General features: G+C 47.4%; 1 protein-coding gene across 2 annotated transcripts in view; it reads left to right on the plus strand.

The window, feature by feature from the left end:
* Positions 1 to 23,009, plus strand: part of TEX55 (testis expressed 55) — a 600,480-nt gene that overhangs the window by 351,296 nt on the left and 226,175 nt on the right. For both annotated transcript variants that reach the window (XM_086935534.1, XM_086935533.1), the window contains 2 exons: positions 10,776 to 10,835; positions 16,679 to 16,729. In XM_086935534.1, the coding sequence (XP_086791660.1) occupies positions 10,776 to 10,835; positions 16,679 to 16,729 (111 nt within the window). The remainder of the gene's footprint in view (positions 1 to 10,775; positions 10,836 to 16,678; positions 16,730 to 23,009) is intronic.

Here is a 23,009-nt window from a genome sequence, read left to right on the forward strand (position 1 = left end):
ATTAGTCCTGCCCACTGTAAACCCTCAGGCAGTCAAATACCTAACACTGGAAATTGTGCAAATTGGTTGCATGGCCGAGCCCTGCAGTGTTGACCGCAAGCAGGGCAATATCATTGGCTAATTGCTTCCACTGCACCCTTATAAAACTTAATGATTGAAAATGTGAGTGTGAGTTTACAGGCTGTTGCTCAACCCCACATGTGGAAGAGAAGCTGAAGCCAGCCTGCCACTTATCCCATAGAGATGTCTTAGGGTGGTGCTCAACCCCACATGTGGAAGAGAAGCTGAAGCCAGCCTGCTACTTATCCCATAGAGACGTCTTAGGGTGGTGCTCAACCCCACATGTGGAAGAGGAGCTGAAGTCAGCCTGCCACTTATCCCATAGAGATGTCTTAGGGTGGTGCTCAACCCCACATGTGGAAGGGAAGCTGAAGCCAGCCTGCTACTTATCCCATAGAGACGTCTTAGGGTGGTGCTCAACCCCACATGTGGAAGAGGAGTTGAAGTCAGCCTGCCACTTATGCCATAGAGATGTCTTAGGGTGGTGCTCAACCCCACATGTGGAAGAGGAGCTGAAGTCAGCCTGCCACTTATCCCATAGAGACGTCTTAGGGTGGTGCTCAACCCCACATGTGGAAGAGGAGCTGAAGTCAGCCTGCCACTTATCCCATAGAGAGGTCTTAGGGTGGTGCTCAACCCCACATGTGGAAGAGGAGCTGAAGCCAGCCTGCCACTTATCCCATAGATACGTCTTAGGGTGGTGCTCAACTCCACATGTGGAAGAGGAGCTGAAGTCAGCCTGCCACTTATCCCATAGAGACGTCTTAGGGTGGTGCTCAACCCCACATGTGGAAGAGGAGCTGAAGTCAGCCTGCCACTTAACCCATAGAGAAGTTTTAGGGTGGTGCTCAACCCCACATGTGGAAGAGGAGCTGAAGTCAGCCTGCCACTTATCCCATAGAGACGTCTTAGGGTGGTGCTCAACCCCACATGTGGAAGAGGAGCTGAAGTCAGCCTGCCACTTATCCCATAGAGAAGTTTTAGGGTGGTGCTCAACCCCACATGTGGAAGAGGAGCTGAAGTCAGCCTGCCACTTATCCCATAGAGAGGTCTTAGGTGGTGCTCAACCCCACATGTGGAAGAGGAGCTGAAGTCAGCCTGCCACTTATCCCATAGAGAAGTTTTAGGGTGGTGCTCAACCCCACATGTGGAAGAGGAGCTGAAGTCAGCCTGCCACTTATCCCATAGAGAGGTCTTAGGTGGTGCTCAACCCCACATGTGGAAGAGGAGCTGAAGTCAGCCTGCCACTTATCCCATAGAGAAGTTTTAGGGTGGTGCTCAACCCCACATGTGGAAGAGGAGCTGAAGTCAGCCTGCCACTTATCCCATAGAGATGTCTTAGGGTGGTGCTCAACCCCACATGTGGAAGAGGAGCCGAAGTCAGCCTGCCACTTATCCCATAGAGACGTCTTAGCGTGGTGCTCAACCCCACATGTGGAAGAGGAGCTGAAGACAACCTGCCACTTATCCCATAGAGACGTCTTAGGGTGGAGCTGAACCCCAAATGTGGAAGAGGAGCTGAAGTCAGCCTGCCACTTATCCCATAGAGAAGTTTTAGGGTGGTGCTCAACCCCACATGTGGAAGAGGAGCTGAAGTCAGCCTGCCACTTATCCCATAGAGATGTCTTAGGGTGGTGCTCAACCCCACATGTGGAAGAGGAGCCGAAGTCAGCCTGCCACTTATCCCATAGAGACGTCTTAGCGTGGTGCTCAACCCCACATGTGGAAGAGGAGCTGAAGACAACCTGCCACTTATCCCATAGAGACGTCTTAGGGTGGAGCTGAACCCCAAATGTGGAAGGGGAGCTGAAGCCAGCCTGCCACTTATCTTAGGGTGGTGCTCAAACCCAACACAGGGCCGGACTGGGAACCAAAACCGGCCCAGGCAAAGTGCTTGGCCGGGCCCCCCTTCCACCCCGGGGGTTGGGAGTGCCGCCGAGCTCTTTGCCAGGGCCGGTTTTCGACCTATTTTGTTACAGGGCCGATTTTGCAGCTATGCTGCAAAAACAGCCCTGTAACAAAACCAGCCCCCACCCGTGCGGCGCACCGGGGGATTGCCCAGTGCCCACTACGGCCCTGACTCCACATGTGGAAGAGGAGCTGAAGCCAGCCTGCCACCTATTCCATTGAGACGTCTTAGGGTGGTGCTTAACCCGGCACGTGGAAGAGGAGCGCATTCATCCTACCGCTTAAACAAATAGAGACGTTGTAGGCTGGTGCTTAACCCCTCATGTGGAAGACGAGCTGAAGTCATCCTGCTGCTTAACCTTTAGAGACGTCGTAGGCTGGTGCTTAACCCCTCACATGGAAGATGAGCTGAAGTCATACAGACGCTTAACCCTTAGAGACGTCATAGGCTGGTGCTTAACCCCTCATGTGGAAGATGAGCGGAAGTCAGCCTACCTCTTAACCCTTAGAGACGTCGTAGGCTGGTGCTTAACCCAGCATGTGGAAGACGAGCTGAAGTCATCCTTCTGTTCAACCCTTAGAGATGTCTTAGGCTGGTGCTTTACCCGGCATGTGGAAGATGAGCTGAAGTTATCCTTCTGTTCAACCCTTAGAGATGTCTTAGGCTGGTGCTTTACCTGGCATGTGGAAGATGATCTGAATTCAGCCTGCATCTTAACCCACAGAGTTGTCTTAGGCTGGTGCTTATCCCCACATGTGGAAGATGAGCAGAAGTCATCCTGCCGCTTAACCCAAAGAGGCGTTGTAGACTGTGCTTAACCCCTCAAGTGGAAGATGAGCTGAAGTCAGCCTGCCGCTTAACACACAGAGTCGTCCAATCTCCCAAGTGAGTTTTGATACATATAGGTTAATTCAACCTGCCATCTACTTTTCGTCTATTTATTTATAATCAAATTGGGAAGGTATGATCATCTAGTGTTGTGTAAGAGCGTTCCTTAATAAAGAGTATGGTTTAGGCAAGTTTTAAACCACTCATTGTAGCACCTAATGGTGGATAGAGTTTGGCCAGCACTATAATTCTGACACCATAGATATGTGAAAGCCATCTTAACAAAGGTGTGAAGTCCAAGGAACCAACTTAACAAGGCATTGATCATCAGTTGGGGCCTCATTCCACTCATTTTTCAAGCCATTACTACAGGACATTTTGTTGTGATCCCCTCCCTAGACCCACCTCATTGAAGATACGGCATCAGTATTAATTCACAAGCTGACGATTCTGTGGATCATGACCAGAAGGAAACGTTACTTATCTTTGGTAGCAATCTTTTTAGTGGACACTCATCCCCTCACACATTCTTCATCGTTACTTATTTTTGGTAGCAATCTTTTTAGTGGATACTCACTCCCCTCACACATTCTTCATCGTTACTTATCTTTGGTAGCAATCATTTTAGTGGATACTCACTCTCACACATTCTTCATCGTTACTCATCTTTGGTAGCAATCTTTTTAGTGGATACTCACTCCCCTCACACATTCTTCAATGTTACTTATCTTTGGTAGCAATCTTTTTAGTGGATACTCACTCTCACACATTCTTCATCGTTACTCATCTTTGGTAACAATCTTTTTAGTGGATACTCACTCCCCTCACACATTCTTCATCGTTACTTATCTTTGGTAGCAATCTTTTCAGTAGATACTCACTCTCACACATTCTTCGTTACTCATCTTTGGTAACAATCTTTTTAGTGGATACTCCCTCCTCTCACATTCTTCATCGTAACTTATCTTTGGTAGCAATCTTTTTAGTGGATGCTCACTCCCCTCACATTCATCATTGTTACTCATCTTTGGTAGCAATCTTTTTAATGGATACTCACTCACTCACACATTCTTCATCGTTACTCATCTTTAGTAGCAATCTTTTCAGTGGGTACTCACTCCCCTCACACATTTGTAATCGTTACTCATCTTTGGTAGCAATCTTTTTAGTGGATACTCACTCCCCTCACACATTCTTCATCGTTACTCCTCTTTAGTAGCAATCTTTTTAGTGGATACTCACTCCCCTCACACATTCTTCATCGTTGCTCATCTTTGGTAGCAATATTTTTTGTGGATACTCACTCCCCTCACACATTCTTCATCATTGCTCATCTTTGGTAACAATCTTTTTTAGTGAATACTCACTCTCCTCACACATTCTTCATCTTTACTCATCTTTGGTAGCAATCTTTTTAGTGGATACTCACTCCCCTCACACATTTTTCATCGTTACTCATCTTTGGTAGCAATCTTTTTAGTGGATACTCACTCTCCTCACACATTTTTCATTGTTACTCATCTTTGGTAGCAATCTTTTTAGTGGATACTCACTCCCTCACACATTCTTCATCGTTACTCATCTTTGGTAACAATCTTTTTTTAGTGAATACTAACTCTCCTCACACATTCTTCGTGGGGCTGCACGCCTCCTGTTCTGAGGAGTGGTCTTGCAGCTCTTAGTAATACAATTCCAGGTTATATCCGTCCTGTACCATCTGTCATTCTGTCTTTCTTGTCAGTCTCGTCTCCGCCTCTAAACAGAAACTGACTTCAGCTCAAATTAATTAATTGCTTAATTCATTCAATCAATCAATCAATCAATCAGAGTACTTGTAGAGCGCACTACTTACCCATGAGGGTCCCAAGGCGCTGAGGGGAGGGAGGGGAGTGCTGCTACTGCTCGAAGAGCCAGGTCTTGAGGAGCCTTCTGAAGGTGAGTAGGTATTGGGTCTGCCGTATGTGGGTAGGGAGGGTGTTCCTGGTCTTGGAGGCGAGGTAGGAGAAGCATCTGCCGCCGGAGGTCGTCCGTTGGATGCGGGGGACAGCGGTGAGGGCGAGGCTGGCAGAGCGGAGCTGGCGGATGGGGGTGTGGAAGCTGAGTCTGCGGTTCAGGTAGGCTGGTCCGGCATTGTGGAGTGCTTTGTGTGCGTGGGTCAGGAGTTTGAAGGTGATCCTCTTGTCGACGGGAAGCCAGTGTAGGTCTCTCAGGTGGGGGGTGATGTGGTTGCGGCGGGGGACGTTGACGATCAGTCGGGTGGAGGCGTTTTGGATGTGTTGTAGTCGTCGTAGGCGTTTGGCTGGGATTCCTGCATAGAGTGCGTTGCCGTAGTCCAGTCTGCTGCTGACGAGGGCCTGTGTCACCGTTCTTCTTGTTTCGGTCAGGATCCACTTGTAGATCCTACGGAGCATGCGGAGGGTGTTGTAGCAGGAGGAGGAGACGGCGCTGACCTGCTTAGACATGGAGAGGGAGGAGTCGAGGATGAAACCTAGGTTGCGTGCGTGGTCGGTGGGTGTTTGTGCTGTTCCCAGTGTGGTCGGCCACCAGGGGTCATCCCAGGCTGAGGGGGTGGGTCCGAGGATGAGGACCTCCGTCTTGTCCGAGTTCACCTTCAGACGGCTGCTCCTCATCCAGTAGGCAACGGCCTTCATTCCCTCGTTGAGGTTGGTTTTGGCATTGTGTGGGTCCTTGGTGAGGGAGAGGATGAGCTGGGTGTCGTCGGCATAGGAGATGATGTTGAGGTTTTGATGGCGGGCCACTTGAGCAAGGGGGGCCATGTAGACGTTGAACAGCGTCGAGCTGAGAGATGAGCCCTGGGGGAGCCGCAGATGATGTCGGTGGCTTCGGATCAGAAGGGTGGGAGGCGGACGCTCTGGGTTCTGCTGGCGAGGAAGGACGTGGTCCAGTCGAGAGCCTTCTCTTGGATTCAGGCTTCTAGGAGGCGTGTCTTTAGAGTGCGATGGCAGACCGTGTCGAAGGCGGCTGACAGGTCCAGGAGGATGAGGGCTGATGTTTCGCCGTTGTCTAGTTGGCGCCTGATGTCGTCTGTGGCGGCGATGAGGGCTGTCTCGGTGCTGTGGTTTCGTCTGAATCCGGACTGGAACGGGTCCAAGATGTAGTTGTCTTCCAGGTGGCAGGTTGACGATTTTCTCAATGACCTTTGCCGAGAAGGGGAGCAGGGAGATGGGCCGGAAGTTCTTGAGGTCCTTGGAGTCCGCTTTGGGCTTCTTGAGGAGGGCGTTGATTTCGGCGTGCTTCCAGCTTTCGGGTAAAGTCGCTGTTTCGAAGGAGATGTTGATGACCTTTCGTAGTTGGGGTGCGATGGCTGCGTCTGCTTTGTTCAATACGTGGTGAGGGCACGGGTCAGACGGAGTTCCCGAGTGGATGGAGTTCATGACCTTGCATGTCTCGTCGTCGTTGACGTTGGACCAGGAGGTCAGGCGGTTAATGCTGGTGGTGTTCACAGGGGGGGTGGAGTCTGGCGTAGTCGGGGCGATCATGGTGTTGAAGCTGTTGTGGATGTCAGCGATCTTGCGGTGGAAGAAGATGGCTAGTGAGTCGCACAGTTCTTGTGAGGGTGGGATGTCGTTGGCGTTGGCGCTGGGGTTGGAGAGATCCTTTATGATGCAGAAGAGCTCCTTGCTGTTGTGTGCATTGTTATCCAAGCGGTCTTTGAAGGAGGATCTCTTGGCTAATCTGATGAGGTTGTGGTGTCTGCGGGTGGCGTCCTTGTGGGCTGCGTGGTTGTCCGGTGTGCGTTCGTGGAGCCATATCTTCTCCAGTTTCCGGCATGCGTGTTTGGAGGTCTGGAGCTTGTCGGTGAACCAGGTGGCTCTCTTGTTGGCGTGGCTTTTGGAGGGTTTCTTGAGCGGGGCGAGAATGTTGGCGCAGTCGTTGATCCACTGTCTGAGGTTGCGGGCTGAGACGTCTGGGTTGGAGGGGTCGGTGGGTGGGTTCTTGGCAAGGGAGGTGATCAGCTGGTCTTCGGTGACTTTGCTCCAGCAGCGGCGAGGCAGCTGTTGAGTGCTGTGGTGCGTGGTTGGTTTTTTGAAGGTGAAATGGATGCAGCGGTGGTCGGTCCAGTGCAGTTCGGTGGTGTGGTCGAAGGCGACGTGGGAGCCTGTGGAAAAGACAGGATCCAGCGTGTGGCCGGCGGCGTGGGTGGGTGCAGTGACGAGTTGTCTGAGGCCGAGGTTGTCGATCAGGGTGGCGGAGTTGGCGTTGTTGTTGTTCTCGAGGTGGAACTTCAGGTCCCCGAGGAGGATGTAGTCCGTGGAGGCGAGTGCGTGGGTGCTGGCGACATTCCTTTTTAAATGATCGCTTGTTGGCCTTTTACCTCGACTTTGTCAAATACCCCAGCTCACAAGTGTTTGTTTGGGTCGCGGTCTTCTACCCCTTACAATGCTCTGTGACGTCACTTCCAGAACAGAGCCAAGAGCCCTTCGGTGCCCCTTGTTTTTCGGATCCCCTCTGGATCTCGGAGGGGCTCTTGAGTTTACAATCTGCTGGTAGAAAGAATACCCATAAGCAAATGAGTTACCAGAAGAATAGATGTTTTTATTTGTTCACAGTTGAGACATTTCCCAAAAACTTAAAAATACATTTTCCATGAGGCTTTTTTTCCAGATTTTAGTCCGAAGCACAAGAAAACTACATCTGTGCTCGTAAACTATGCAAAGTGGTTATATTTGTTTTGAAATGTAAGAGTCCTGAAACATCGAGGTGCATGTTGGCTTAGTTAATGCAATGATAGTATTTAATGAAAGCAGCAAAGGACAGGGGATGGAAGAGGACCAGGCAAGCTTATGGTAAGTATTTTGTGTAGTTGTGGCATATTGAATAATAGAGGAAAGAAACATACAATTGGATAGACTGACAAAAAAAAGAAACCACTTGAAAGGAACCAATAAAATGACCTGACTTCACCGTGGCCACCATCAATACCTCCATCATCTATATCACCCCCACACTACAAATACTGACACCACCGCCAATACCAACAATGTCACTCCGCCGCCAACAACAGGCCTATCAGAGAGAGGGAAGGAGCTCTTCTTCACCAGACTCATGCCTTTCCACGGACCGTCGTTGGTGCTGTAACATGTATAGATTTTAATGCAGGCCTGGTGTATTTCTTAGCATCTAACATGGTAATGCCAGTAGATTGCACAGATGCTGTGAGTGTGCTGACTCGGGACCTGCAAACCTTTCCGACGTGACTTACCACCAATGCCACACCACAACCAAGTAACACTGCTAATACCAGCACCACCACCAATACTAATACCACCACTATATACAACCATCAGTGCCAGCAACACTATTACAGTAGCCACTACCAAGCACTGGAAAGGCCATAGGTCTGGCTTTTACATACTTTTACATGGAAACCACATTCTGTGTGCCTGTGCTTGCATGTGTTGTCACATTAAAGTCAGACCTAGTGGCATGCTAAAGCGTGTTTGACTTGCACCCTGAACTACATTGACTGGGCTCATTGCCATTTTTAATGAGCCTCTGTGCACCCTGAACACAGCTCTGCATACCCCCAACCACACAACCCATCACCTTCAGCTATTACCATTACAAAAGAGGCAGCAGTGGAAAAACTAACAGCCACACAGAAACCTCCCTATAGGCCAGTAATGCAAAACAATGCTGCTGCAAAGTGCAAATGAGCCAACTGCAAAAGCGAGTGGCTTCTACAGTGCTCCATTAATGCCTGGAGCAAACAAATATTTGAAATGAGATAATTTGTGATGCAAAGAGAAAGGGAAAACTCATGTATATATAGCATTAGCCCAATGCATTGGTTTATGACAATGTCATCATTGTATGGAGCTTTAACATCGAGCAGAAAATATTCACAATCCTTCTATGTTACTATTTATTAACAAGATGTAATTGATTTTTTATGAAATCAGCACAGCCAACACGTCTTTCTTCTAAAAGACTCCCTCTGGGCTGCTGTCACGTAGTACCATAGGGCTGCTAACACATATGCTATGCACCCTGTGCGCCCTCAACCACAGCCTGCCACCCCCTCATCCACATTCTGCTGACTTCAGCAACACTATGTGCACCCTCAACCACAGCCTACAACCCCCTCAACCACATCCTACTACCACCTCAACCACATCCTGCTGACGTCAGTGACACTACGTGCACCCTCAACCACATCCTACCACCCCTTTAACCACATTCTACCACCCCTTCATCCACATCCTACCACCCCTTCAACCACATCCTACCACCCCCTCAACCACATCCTACCACCACCTCAGTCACATCCTGCTGACGTCAGTGGCACTATGTGCACCCTCAACCACATCCTACCACCCCCTTCAACCACATCCTACCACCCCCTCAACCACATCCTACCACCCCCTCAACCACATCCTACCACCACCTCAGTCACATCCTGCTGACGTCAGTGGCGCTATGTGCACCCTCAACCACATCCTACCACCCCCTCAACGACATCCTACCACCCCCTAAACTACATCCTACCACCTCCTCAGCCACATCCTACCACCCCCTCAGCCACATACTACCACCACCCAACCATATCCTACCACTCCCTCAACCACATCCTACCACCCCCTCAGCCACATCCTACCACCCCCCAACCACATCCTACCACTCCCTCAACCACATCCTACCACTCCCTCAGCCACATACTACCACCCCCCAACCACATCCTACCACCCCCTCAGCCACATACTACCACCCCCCCAACCACATCCTACCACCCCTCAACCACATCCTACTACCACCTCAACCACATCCTGCTGACGTCAGTGACACTACGTGCACCCTCAACCATATCCTCCCACCCCTTCAACCACATCCTACCACCCCTTCAACCACATCCTACCACCCCCTCAACCACATCCTACCACCACCTCAGTCACATCCTGCTGACGTCAGTGGCACTATGTGCACCCTCAACCACATCCTACCACCCCCTCAACCACATCCTACCACCCCCTCAGCCACATCCTACCACCCCCTCAGCCACATACTACCACCCCCATCCATATCCTACCACTCCCTCAACCACATCCTACCACCCCCTCAGCCACATGCTGCACTCCATGAGAAACACTCTTTGTGCTCTGAGGCTTTTCAGCATAACCTGAGCCACCCTCATCTGCATGCCAGGGGTGGAAGGGCTTTGCACATTGGTGTGGATGCTGCAGAGGAAAAGGTACTGGACACATACAACAGGTTTAGGGGACCTGGGGTGGAGAGCTGCAGTGGAAGTAAAAGGGTCTCAGGAACACTGTACACATCCACCACAGGGACAAATTGTACTCTATACTTTGCTGTCTCCCGGTAGTTGCTTGAAGCCCCTGTAGGTTTCAGGCTGCTTTTAACCCTACAGACATCTTCAGCTGTGCAGAAATGACCAAGGTTGCACTGATGACATTCATGAGCAGTGCAGTCAGACACTCTGGCCTTGGGAAGGCTCCAGGGCTTCTTCAGGTCTTGTAGAACCGACCAAATAGGAAATGCACAGTGCCTGACAGGCCATCTGGTCTCTGCTGGGACCATGAGCAGTCACTGCTGAGCCTGGCTGCCCCCCAACACTACTGCTGATTCCAAACTTTGCACCTGCAGCCTCAGATACACCAGAAAGATGTACAGCCTCATCCTTCCAATAAAGCGAGCATGTCCTCTATGCCTGGGAGCATCTCCAGCTGTGTGTACACATCCCAGGGGAGGGGGTGAGGACGAATGGGGGGTGTTCTGTTAATCTCTCTTGTAGACCGGGACGCTTTTGAAAGACTCAGTGAAAGATACATATTTAATTTGCAGAGAGGAGTTCTTCTCAAAAAAGTACGAATTTTAGACAGACTTATTAATAGACACCCACATATTCGCAAAATAGCAGATGATAATGACTATTTGCAACAGATGATTAGTACATTTTGAATTTCATTCTTGTAATATTCCTCACTTTTTTACATTTAAGGAAGAAATACGTTTCCTGGAAGGAGAGCTCCTTGCTGATGAAGTTGTTTGTGAAGAATACGTAAGTACCTGTTCCTGAAATGCCATGGGTCTGTTGGAGTTAAGTGGAGTAAGTGTTGTGTTCTTGCTCATGGCCTGAGCTGTAATGAGACTGCAAAAACATCAGTCATGTGTCTGGCTACTGTACTAACAATGCATGGCCCAAATTAATCTTCTGAAAAGGAAAACATTTAATATAGTGGTAGTGACCCCTGATTTTTGGAGTCCTAGGAAATAGTTAAAGTTCGGTAGAAAACGCGATTTAAAAACAAGCATTGGCAAACTCAGTTGGTTTCGGCTTGGCCAATCTATTTTGCAGCCACATATGTCAGTCGCCAACCAGGCCAGAGCAGCAGAAGCGTGGGGAGCCACTTCGGGCTGCCTATCAGTTCTTTATCTGACTCCCAGGACTAGGGTGGACCCATCACTCATACTCACTGTGTGGAGTCAGTACTGTTTCAAACTACCAATGCCTGTACAGTTGCACTGCCCACTCTCTTAGCCCTTCTCTTATCTAGAAAGGTGAATGGCAGCAGCGGGAGCTGCCAGTGCCAAGACCGGCTATAACCTCCCAGCTTAAGTTTACTGCCCACTCCATGACTGACAGAACTATCAACAAAAGACTTGGGTCCTATCACTACCTGGCCTGGACCACTCTAGTATCTGAAACAAACAACTGACCAGATACGATCTTGCAAATTGATATAATGCACCTAGACAATCAATTCTAAGTACATGTGATTTATTTCACTTCATTTCAAGACTTTTTTCACAATTTTTTCAAAAAACATTTCATCATGGCATGTCAAGTCAAGTCAAGTCAAATGATTTATATAGCGCGCTACATACCCAGAGGGTCTCAAGGCGCTTGAAGAAGGGTGGGGAATTACACACCAATTTTCAGTATAACCTAAATACATACAAAAACATGAATTACTAACAAATCACGAAAACATAAAAAAGTGAAAGAACTTGAATATCAAAAATATGTACAACATGACCACCATTCATATTCTCACTGTCCTACACAAATTTAGAGGGTGCCAGTCCTTCTAGAAGGTACACAAAGCAGGCGGACTTCATACAATTCAGGAAAGGTCCTGCCTGTATGTTAGGCTGAAGGCAACAACATCATCACATAGATCCTATCACTAGTGGGTGTTAATTACTTTGTCCAATTCCCATATATGGCCCACCAAGCTGGTTAGCTTCAGCCAAAATGCCAGTCCATGACTGAGTCACGTTAGGTCACCCATCAAATCAGTCCTGCCCACTCCAAGCTGCGAGCTGCCTGTCAACCAACTCAGACAGTGTTTATACACCGGAGAGACACGTGCAAACTCACAGCCAATGAACTCTTCAAAGCTCTTTGCAGGACACTGACATTGGCTGAAGTTCTTTGCAGACAAAACAGGTGATGGACTCCAGTGGTGTGGAGTGCCTGGGACCCACGTCTGAGCATCCCCAGCGCACTTAGGGTGAAATTGCAAACAAAACAGGTGATGGACCGAATGTGGATCAATGTCACACATTCATCCCAGTCCAAAGATCTGGGCCCAAATCCATCGTTTTTTTGCACTCCACACCACCCTGGGTTAGACAATGGCGATATGCAAATCAGCTCTGACCCTGTGCCCCATGGGAACAGTCCAGTCCGAACTACAAAAGCCATGTCCTTCCCAGAACGGAATCAAGCATCCGAGGACCGGACCGGTTTCGAGGTAACACCTCTCATCAGCCCGGCTAGCTTGACTCCAGTGGTGTGGAGTGCCTGGGACCCACGTCTGAGCATCCCCAGCGCACTTAGGGCGAAATTGCAAACAAAACAGGTGATGGACCGAATGTGGATCAATGTCACACATTCATCCCAGTCCAAAGATCTGGGCCCAAATCCATCGTTTTTTTGCACTCCACACCACCCTGGGTTAGACAATGGCGATATGCAAATCAGCTCTGACCCTGTGCCCCATGGGAACAGTCCAGCCCGAACTACAAAAGCCATGTCCTTCCCAGAACGGAATCAAGCATCCGAGGACCGGACCGGTTTCGAGGTAACACCTCTCATCAGCCTGGCTAGCTTGACTCCAGTGGTGTGGAGTGCCTGGGACCCACGTCTGAGCATCCCCAGCGCACTTAGGGCGAAATTGCAAACAAAACAGGTGATGGACTGAATGTGGATCAATGTCACACATTCATCCCAGTCCAAAGATCTGGGCCCAAATCCATCGTTTTTTTGCACTCCACACCACCCTGGGTTAGACAATGGCGATATGCAAATCAGCTCTGACCCTGTGCCCCATGGGAACAGTCCAGTCCGAACTACAAAAGCCATGTCCTTCCCAGAACGGAATCAAGCATCCGAGGACCGGACCGGTTTCGAGGTAACACCTCTCATCAGCCCGGCTAGCTTGACTCCAGTGGTGTGGAGTGCCTGGGACCCACATCTGAGCATCCCCAGCGCACTTAGGGCGAAATTGCAAACAAAACAGGTGATGGACCGAATGTGGATCAATGTCACACATTCATCCAGTCCAAAGATCTGGGCCCAAATCCATCGTTTTTTTGCACTCCACACCACCCTGGGTTAGACAATGGCAATATGCAAATCAGCTCTGACCCTGTGCCCCATGGGAACAGTCCAGTCCGAACTACAAAAGCCATGTCCTTCCCAGAACGGAATCAAGCATCCGAGGACCGGACCGGTTTCGAGGTAACACCTCTCATCAGCCCGGCTAGCTTGACTCCAGTGGTGTGGAGTGCCTGGGACCCACGTCTGAGCATCCCCAGCGCACTTAGGGCGAAATTGCAAACAAAACAGGTGATGGACCGAATGTGGATCAATGTCACACATTCATCCCAGTCCAAAGATCTGGGCCCAAATCCATCGTTTTTTTGCACTCCACACCACCCTGGGTTAGACAATGGCGATATGCAAATCAGCTCTGACCCTGTGCCCCATGGGAAAAGTCCAGTCCGAACTACAAAAGCCATGTCCTTCCCAGAACGGAATCAAGCATCCGAGGACCGGACCGGTTTCGAGGTAACACCTCTCATCAGCCCGGCTAGCTTGACTCCAGTGGTGTGGAGTGCCTGGGACCCACGTCTGAGCATCCCCAGCGCACTTAGGGCGAAATTGCAAACAAAACAGGTGATGGACCGAATGTGGATCAATGTCACACATTCATCCCAGTCCAAAGATCTGGGCCAAAATCCATCGTTTTTTTGCACTCCACACCACCCTGGGTTAGACAATGGCGATATGCAAATCAGCTCTGACCCTGTGCCCCATGGGAAAAGTCCAGTCCGAACTACAAAAGCCATGTCCTTCCCAGAACGGAATCAAGCATCCGAGGACCGGACCGGTTTCGAGGTAACACCTCTCATCAGCCCGGCTAGCTTGACTCCAGTGGTGTGGAGTGCCTGGGACCCACGTCTGAGCATCCCCAGCGCACTTAGGGCGAAATTGCAAACAAAACAGGTGATGGACCGAATGTGGATCAATGTCACACATTCATCCCAGTCCAAAGATCTGGGCCCAAATCCATCGTTTTTTTGCACTCCACACCACCCTGGGTTAGACAATGGCGATATGCAAATCAGCTCTGACCCTGTGCCCCATGGGAAAAGTCCAGTCCGAACTACAAAAGCCATGTCCTTCCCAGAACGGAATCAAGCATCCGAGGACCGGACCGGTTTCAAGGTAACACCTCTCATCAGCCCGGCTAGCTTGACTCCAGTGGTGTGGAGTGCCTGGGACCCACGTCTGAGCATCCCAAGCGCACTTAGGGCGAAATTGCAAACAAAACAGGTGATGGACCGAATGTGGATCAATGTCACACATTCATCCCAGTCCAAAGATCTGGGCCCAAATCCATCGTTTTTTTGCACTCCACACCACCCTGGGTTAGACAATGGCGATATGCAAATCAGCTCTGACCCTGTGCCCCATGGGAACAGTCCAGTCCGAACTACAAAAGCCATGTCCTTCCCAGAACGGAATCAAGCATCCGAGGACCGGACCGGTTTCGAGGTAACACCTCTCATCAGCCCGGCTAGCTTGACTCCAGTGGTGTAGAGTGCCTGGGACCCACGTCTGAGCATCCCCAGCGCACTTAGGGCGAAATTGCAAACAAAACAGGTGATGGACCGAATGTAGATCAATGTCACACATTCATCCCAGTCCAAAGATCTGGGCCCAAATCCATCGTTTTTTTGCACTCCACACCACCATGAGAGGTGTTACCTCGAAACCGGTCCGGTCCTCGGATGCTTGATTCCGTTCTGGGAAGGACATGGCTTTTGTAGTTCGGACTGGACTGTTCCCATGGGGCACAGGGTCAGAGCTGATTTGCATATCGCCGTTGTCTAACCCAGGGTGGTGTGGAGTGCAAAAAAACGATGGATTTGGGCCCAGATCTTTGGACTGGGGTGAATGTGTGACATTGATCCACATTCGGTCCATCACCTGTTTTGTTTGCAAATTCGCCATAAGTGCGCTGGGGATGCTCAGACGTGGGTCCCAGGCACTCCACACCACTGGAGTCAAGCTAGCCGGGCTGATGAGAGGTGTTACCTCGAAACCGGTCCGGTCCTCGGATGCTTGATTCCGTTCTGGGAAGGACATTGCTTTTGTAGTTCGGACTGGACTGTTCCCCATGGGCACAGGGTCAGAGCTGATTTGCATATCGCCGTTGTCTAACCCAGGGTGGTGTGGAGTGCAAAAAAACGATGGATTTGGGCCCAGATCTTTGGACTCGGGTGAATGTGTGACATTGATCCACATTCGGTCCATCACCTGTTTTGTTTGCAAATTCGCCATAAGTGCGCTGGAGATGCTCAGACGTGGGTCCCAGGCACTCCACACCACTGGAGTCAAGCTAGCCGGGCTGATGAGAGGTGTTACCTCGAAACCGGTCCGGTCCTCGGATGCTTGATTCCGTTCTGGGAAGGACATGGCTTTTGTAGTTCGGACTGGACTGTTCCCCATGGGCACAGGGTTAGAGCTGATTTGCATATCGCCGTTGTCTAACCCAGGGTGGTGTGGAGTGCAAAAAAACGATGGATTTGGGCCCAGATCTTTGGACTGGGGTGAATGTGTGACATTGATCCACATTCGGTCCATCACCTGTTTTGTGTGAAGTTCTTTGCAGCACAACAGCATTGGCTGAAGTTCTTTGCAGCACACTAGCATTGGCTGAAGTGCTGTCAGTGCTCCAACCTTAGGTCACCTTATACATGAAGAGTCCCTCCCACTTATGTGACTCCCAGAATAGCCTTCATGCGATCCAGAAGTACTTATATTACAGACTAATGTCATAATTTAAAAAATCAACAACGGACAACCAGCAGTGGGCTGAATTCACAGACGGTCCATCTACATACCCAACACATGGTTTGGTCACCTTAGGCTTTGTCTGCCTCTGAAAGTAGGAGGACTTCACAGCATTAGGAGTTTATTGGTATGCGATAGCATGAATGAACAAGATTCCACAACTGTGCCATTCATCCATAATTTATAAAGATGGGAGTTTCATTTCCAGCCATGAAGGTCAGCGGATTCCATGTCAGTCTGGATTTTGGGCATGATGCCCATATTGCTTTTCTACTCTCCTACACACTTATGCTGAACGTAGGTGTGCAAACTGAGTTGTGGTTTCGGTTTGCACCCTCCATCTTTTCCCAACTTCCTCGCTGTGAGATTTACAAATGCTGTCTGGCGTCATGTGACCATTGTATAAATCGCACATATACCTTTAAAAAAAGACATGCTGTCATTCAATTAAATATTATGATTGTGTTCTGTTCAGCCTTTCCACCCACACTGTTTCATTGTTATGTGTTTTCTTTGCAATTTCTCCCTTTTAGCAAGTGCAGTTTCCTGATGCAGAATGTCCCACCCTGCCCAAGGAGGAAGAGGTAAGTGGAGGTTCAGTCATTCTCCTTTCTGTAAGGGAATGCATAAAGGGTCGGTGGGTTAGTCATGCATGTGCAATCAAGACGTGCAAAGCGGAAACTATTGTTGGTTAAAGTCATTGCTGGAGAGACTAAAATAGGGGGGCACAGTTCATGATCTAGTGAAGTGGTATTCCTGTAGTACTAATTAACATACTCATAAATGCCATGGTGAACTGGACCTATAATCTGTAAGCTTACCTTCATTAAATGTTTCAGTTTTGATGGCTTCCTTTTTGAATGTGTTACAGCAAACAAATGATGGACGGAATGCTGACAATGCAAACATTCTCCCCCAGTCAAAAGATCTGGGTTAAATCAATCGTTCTTTTGCCCACTACGCCACCCCAGTTTGGACCCAGCCATATGCAAATCAGTCTTGACCCTGTGCCCCATGGGAACAGTCCAGACCGAACTGCCAGGCCAGGTCCTCCCTGGACCGGAAACAAGCATCCTGGGACCGGTTTCAGGGTGTGTCACCCTTCTTCAGCCAGGCTAACTTGAATCTAGTGGCACAGTGAGCAAGGGACCCACCTCCGGGCATACCCGTCCCACTTAGGGCGAAGTGTTACAGCAAACAAATGATGGACGGAATGCTGACAATGCAAACGTTCTCCCCCAGTTAAAATATATGGGTTAAATTCTTCATCCTTTTGCCCACTACGCCACCCCAGTTTGGACCCAGCCATATGCAGATCATTCTTGACCCTGTGCCCCGTGGGAACAGTCCAGACTGAACTGCCAGACCAGGTCCTCCCTGGACAGGAAACAAGCATCCTGGGACAGGTTTCAGGGTATGTTACCCTTCTTCAGCCAGGCTAGCTTGAATCCAGTGGCACAGTGAGCAAGGGACCCACGTCTGGGCATACCCGTCGCACGTAGGGCAAAAAGTGTTACAGCAAACAAATGATGGACAGAATGCTGACAATGCAAACATTCTCCCCCAGTCAAAAGATCTGGTTTAAATCCATTGTTCTTTTGCCCACTACGCCACTCCAGTTTGGACCCACCCATATGCAAATAAGTCTTGACCCTGTGCCTCATGGGAACAGTCCCGACCGAATTGCCAGGCCTGGCTGAAAAAGGGTGACATACCCTTAAACCAGTCCTAGGATGCTTGTTTCCAGTCCAGGGAGGACCTGGCCTCGCAATTTGGTCGGGACTGTTCCCATGAGGCACAGGGTCAAGACTGATTTGCATATGGCTGGGTCCAAACTGGGGTGGTGTAATCGGCAAAAGAACGATGGATTTAACCCAAATCTTTTGACTGGGGGAGAATGTTTGCATTGTCAGCATTCCGTCCATCATTTGTTTGCTGTAACACATTCCTTTTTGACTGAGCACTCTTTTGCCACGCAAACACCTATTTATCAAATGTTTGTATTTCAAACTAGGCATCTAGTTCACTTAGGCATTTATGAGGGTGTGAAAGAATACTATTTGAGACTGGAGTACTTCTTCATGTGATGGTAGGAGTCATAGAATGTGTTTCGAGGCAATTCTGATTTGTGGTAAGAGTGATAAATTTGCTGGAAAACCCACTTGTGGAATTTCCTCCACCACTGTGATAATATGAATGAGAAACGTATACTATTATATCAGTATTAAGTGCTCCCTCCTCAAATCAGAGGATTTACTCTTACTGGCCAACTCTAAACCAGATCAGATGTCAAATTGTGGATATGATTCAACTTTGTAATATGAGGGTTCCATAGAGACTTAGTTCTGACTTGGCATGATGTTGGTATGCAACCTTTACAACGCAACTTTTACCACGCAGTGCTGTTACAACGCATGTATTACAACGAAAACCATTACAGCGCATTACACTGGGGGGCGCTCTAGGATAAGGAATAGTTTTAATTTACTATCCAACACCTTCCCTAGTGTCCACGGGGACTGGAATTGGAATAGTAAATTAAACTATTCACTATCCAGCACCCCCAAGTGTAATGCGTTGTAAAGGTTTTCGTTGTAATACTTGCGTTGTAACAGCATGCGTGGTAAAAGCAAGTACATCCCATGATGTTTTATGCCACCTAATTAAGCTACAACCTTTGGTTTTTACCCATAAGCTTCTCATTGAGCTAGTCTAGCAGAATATTACGTTTGTTTTTGTTACTGGCGGTGGATGTAAGACGCGCCTAAAATAATTAGTGTCGCTTTATTCTTTTGTATATTTACAGCAGTATTGGAACTTTGGCCCTAATGTATCAAGACATGGCCCAACCAACATACATTGGTTGAACCCCTTTGATACATCAGACCCTTTTTAGCGACTTTGACTCACATTTTCATTCATGACACTTTGGGTTAGTTTGCTAGAAATACTGACCTTGCTTAAACTATTGAACTTGCAAGAACATTATCACATTATCACATTGCCATTACCATGTGTACAAGGCCTACACGTACGTTGTGGAAGTGTTTTTGTTATTTACTCATTTTAGTCCATATGGTGACACAGCTATCAGTAACATGAAAATAATGGCAGCCTATAATGTTCTTCTCCAGAAATCACAGCTACGCGTGGTGAGTGAATAAGATGGGTTTATTGGAGATAAGGGCAAAACAGCCTGGGCTAACTGACGTTGCCTGGAATATGGGCTACCATGAGGTTCTAGCCCCAGATTCTACTCAACATCATTGGCCAGGATACAAGACATCCCCTATCATTAACACATTACAATGTAGATAACATTCACAAAAATGACGTAATGAATTTAGAGGTACTGCAGAAAACAAGATTTGCAAAAAGCAAAAAATCTTCATGTGTAAAGTAAAATCCAAAACAATAAAATATATCCAATGTTACTTATATATAATAACAATCAGAAAACACTGTGTTCACACGGAGATGTGTAAACTCATGACCTTAACTTTGCACTAAGCTGTTTTAATTTTCAAATTTGTTCCTAGACCCTTATTTAACGCGTCGCTGCTTTGCTGTTTATCCGCAACATCTCTTGGTTCAGAAAAATTGTCAGCACCATTACACTCTTTAGGCCATAAATATTTAGGTACTCTGACAACCTTGCTCATGCTCCACACATTTCCATCAGACAACTCTACTACCTGGTGTCCCACTCTGAGAATTTTCAAACGGAAAACCTGGATTCTTCAGATTTAATTACTCTCTCCTTCTTCACACGAACCCATTCACCAATATCAAATTGAAGTGTGAGACCCTTATGCCTCTGAGGAAACTCTTGTTTATTATTTGATAACCATCGATGATCAAACTTTGCTACTTTGGTACCACTTGCCACTTAGGAACGATCTACTCTATTTCTCATTTCCATCATCCACATCTGGTTTAAATTACACACAGCCTTCCTTCCCCTCATTTTCTCAAACAGAGATATATCTCCCACTGTTCTGGGTGTTACTCTATAAGCCTTTGAGTACCTGAGAACAATTTTTCCCACTAACTGAAGCCAACTGTATACCTTCCTTCAAAACTCTTATCCACCTTTCCACAATTCCATTGCTTTGTGGATTATACACTGAGGTTCGTAAATGACTAATGCTGTGTTATCTAAATAATCTTTTATCTCAGTTTTACCCTTATCTTCAATAAACCCATCTTATTCACTCACCAGGCGTAGCTGTGATTTCTGGAGAAGAACATTATAGGCTGCCATTATTTTCATGTTACTGATAGCTGTGTCACCATATGGACTGGAGAAAGAAGAACGTTATACTGGCGACGAGGAGGGGAACCAAAGTAATGAGCAAATCTCTTTGTTGTGGCCATCTGATTCCCAACAAGCAAGATCCCTCCTTAGCTACATACACATTGGCAGTTATGGTCTTACCTTTAAAACTAATACCGGCAACAAAATAACCTAAAACATCAATGGGTTTATTGCAATAGCCAACCAATTTAATGTCAGAAGATAACAATTGTATGTGGGGAAATTTTTGCAACCATTGATCACCAATTAAAGTATGGCGAGCACCAGAGTCAGCCATAACTTCAATATCTTTACCATCAATGTTAACAACACAGAATGAGGAATCCTTGTTTTTATCATTAACTTCATGGTTACAAAGGAAAAATTCTTCTACTAGGTCATCTGACTCTTAATGTACTTTCTTGATATGAGCAGGTATGTTATATACTTGTTTTTATTTCCATACATTCTGGCATAGTGACCTTTGTTTTTACAATACCTACACACCTGTCTGATTGCTGGTCATAATCTGTCATTTGCTAAATGAGCAGATGACCCACATTTGAAACAAACATAATTATTCTTTTCTAAACCTTGGAGACTCATTCTAGTTTTTTCCTTGCAACTATCATTTGTTGATTTATCATCACTCACATTCTTTTTCACTACTTGTACCTCAGAAGTCAGTTTTGCGGCCAGCTCTTTCATACCTAACTTCATTTCTTGAAATCTATGACTAATATCAATAGCTTTCTCTAAAGTAAGGTCTTCCGCAACTAACAGTTTCTCTTGTAATTTTGTGTCACCAATTTTGTGTACTATTTGGTCACGTAACATCTGGTCAGGGAATTCTCCATACTTACATTTTGCAGCAAGAACCCTTAAACCATTAACAAATGAATCAATGGATTCATTGGTCAATTGAGCTCTAGTCAAAAATGTATGTCTAGCAACTACCTCATTATTATTTTTTTAAAGTGTATCCAATTGTGAAATCGCCATGTCATATACATCAAATTTATCTTTGTAATCTTCATCAACCACAATGGGTGGTAAATGACTTAAAACACGTCTCCCTGCCGCTCCCAAACAATGTTTAAGAATAGTAAGTTTTTGTTTATCAGTATACACATCACCTCCAATAGCTTCTAAATAGGCTTCAAATCCATCTTTTCATTGTCTCCACTCTAAAACTGGATCACCTGGATTGGGTAAAAAGTATAACGGTGCAACAATGCCTTCCATTTTAACCTAAACTTATAATATAGTTATATTTTGTCCAGTGTGTCTGTTTCACTGTATGATGTTCACACTTTTGCTGGTGCACACAATGCTGAAGCGCATACAAATGGTGCATAGTTGTCTTCAATAAAGTTATTTTGTCGAAAATGTCCAATAGTACAGCTGGTGTCTGCTGTCATACAAACTTTCCAAAAGTTAAGTATAAGGCAGAAAAAATGTATTGTACTGAATTGTATGCCAATTGTTCAGGTGTGCGGATCACCGCAATGATTATTTAAAAGGACCTCCGGTAAAGTTTTTGCTGATTTTCACAACTGGTTGACTTTGTTTTATGTTTGATAAGGAAATCACTGCAGCGTTGAACCTCAAAGGTTATTCAAAATGACCTCTGGTAACAATTTGACTGATTTCAATAGTTAGTTGGCCTTGTTTTATGCCTGACCGTTTAAGAGACACGTCAGACCAATTACGCTGGTACTCGACGTACGTGATTGCATCACCACACAGCTGTTTGAGCATGTACATGGCAACCACCTCTTTTCTGTTGTGCGAGGAAATGCGCGCAGTAACAATCTCCAGCTGGTAGCATGAGGAAGTGCGCACGTTGGTACTCAGCGTTCACCACAAGAGCCCAAAATAAATGTGTTCACCTCTGGTACTCACAACTGTTACTGATGATTGAGTCCTCCCTTTATCAACAATGGAGGCTCTTTTTTTTGCACACACGGAACGTGGTGTGCGCCTCACAAAAATTTCTGATCTGCCGCAATGTCACTTCTTTACATCAGCAGCACTCCAGGCCTTCCCTCAACTCAGAACTGCTCGTCTTCAGTATAACGTTCTTCTCCAGAAATCACAGCTATGCGTGGGGATTGAATAGGATGGGTTTATTGGAGATAAGGGTAAAACAGCTCTCCAAGGAAAAAGCCTAGGCTAACTGATGTTGGCTGGAATCTGGACCCCTGCCCCCACCACTCCCCCAGCACCTTGAGACCCTCACGGTTGTGTAGTGCGCTTTACAAGTGTTATGATTGAGTGATTGGGCTACCATGAGGTTCTAGACCCAGAGTCCACTCAACACCATTGGCCAGGATACAACACAGCCTCAACACAACCAGCCCAAAGCAAGGATGATTCTTTCTATAAATAAACATCTGTTTCTGGATATAATCAGAGGAAACACTTCTGCTGACATTTAGAGGTCCCAGCATGCTGACGGTCTGCCCTGCAGCTGACTAACATATCTGTGAGGGTTGTCTAGCTCGTGACCAAGACGGGGACCTACATTCTTAGCTGCGAGGTAATTTGGTTGGATCATCGAGTAA

The sequence above is a fragment of the Lissotriton vulgaris genome, chromosome 8 (genome assembly GCF_964263255.1).
Source record: "Lissotriton vulgaris chromosome 8, aLisVul1.2, whole genome shotgun sequence".
NCBI lineage: Eukaryota > Metazoa > Chordata > Amphibia > Caudata > Salamandridae > Lissotriton > Lissotriton vulgaris.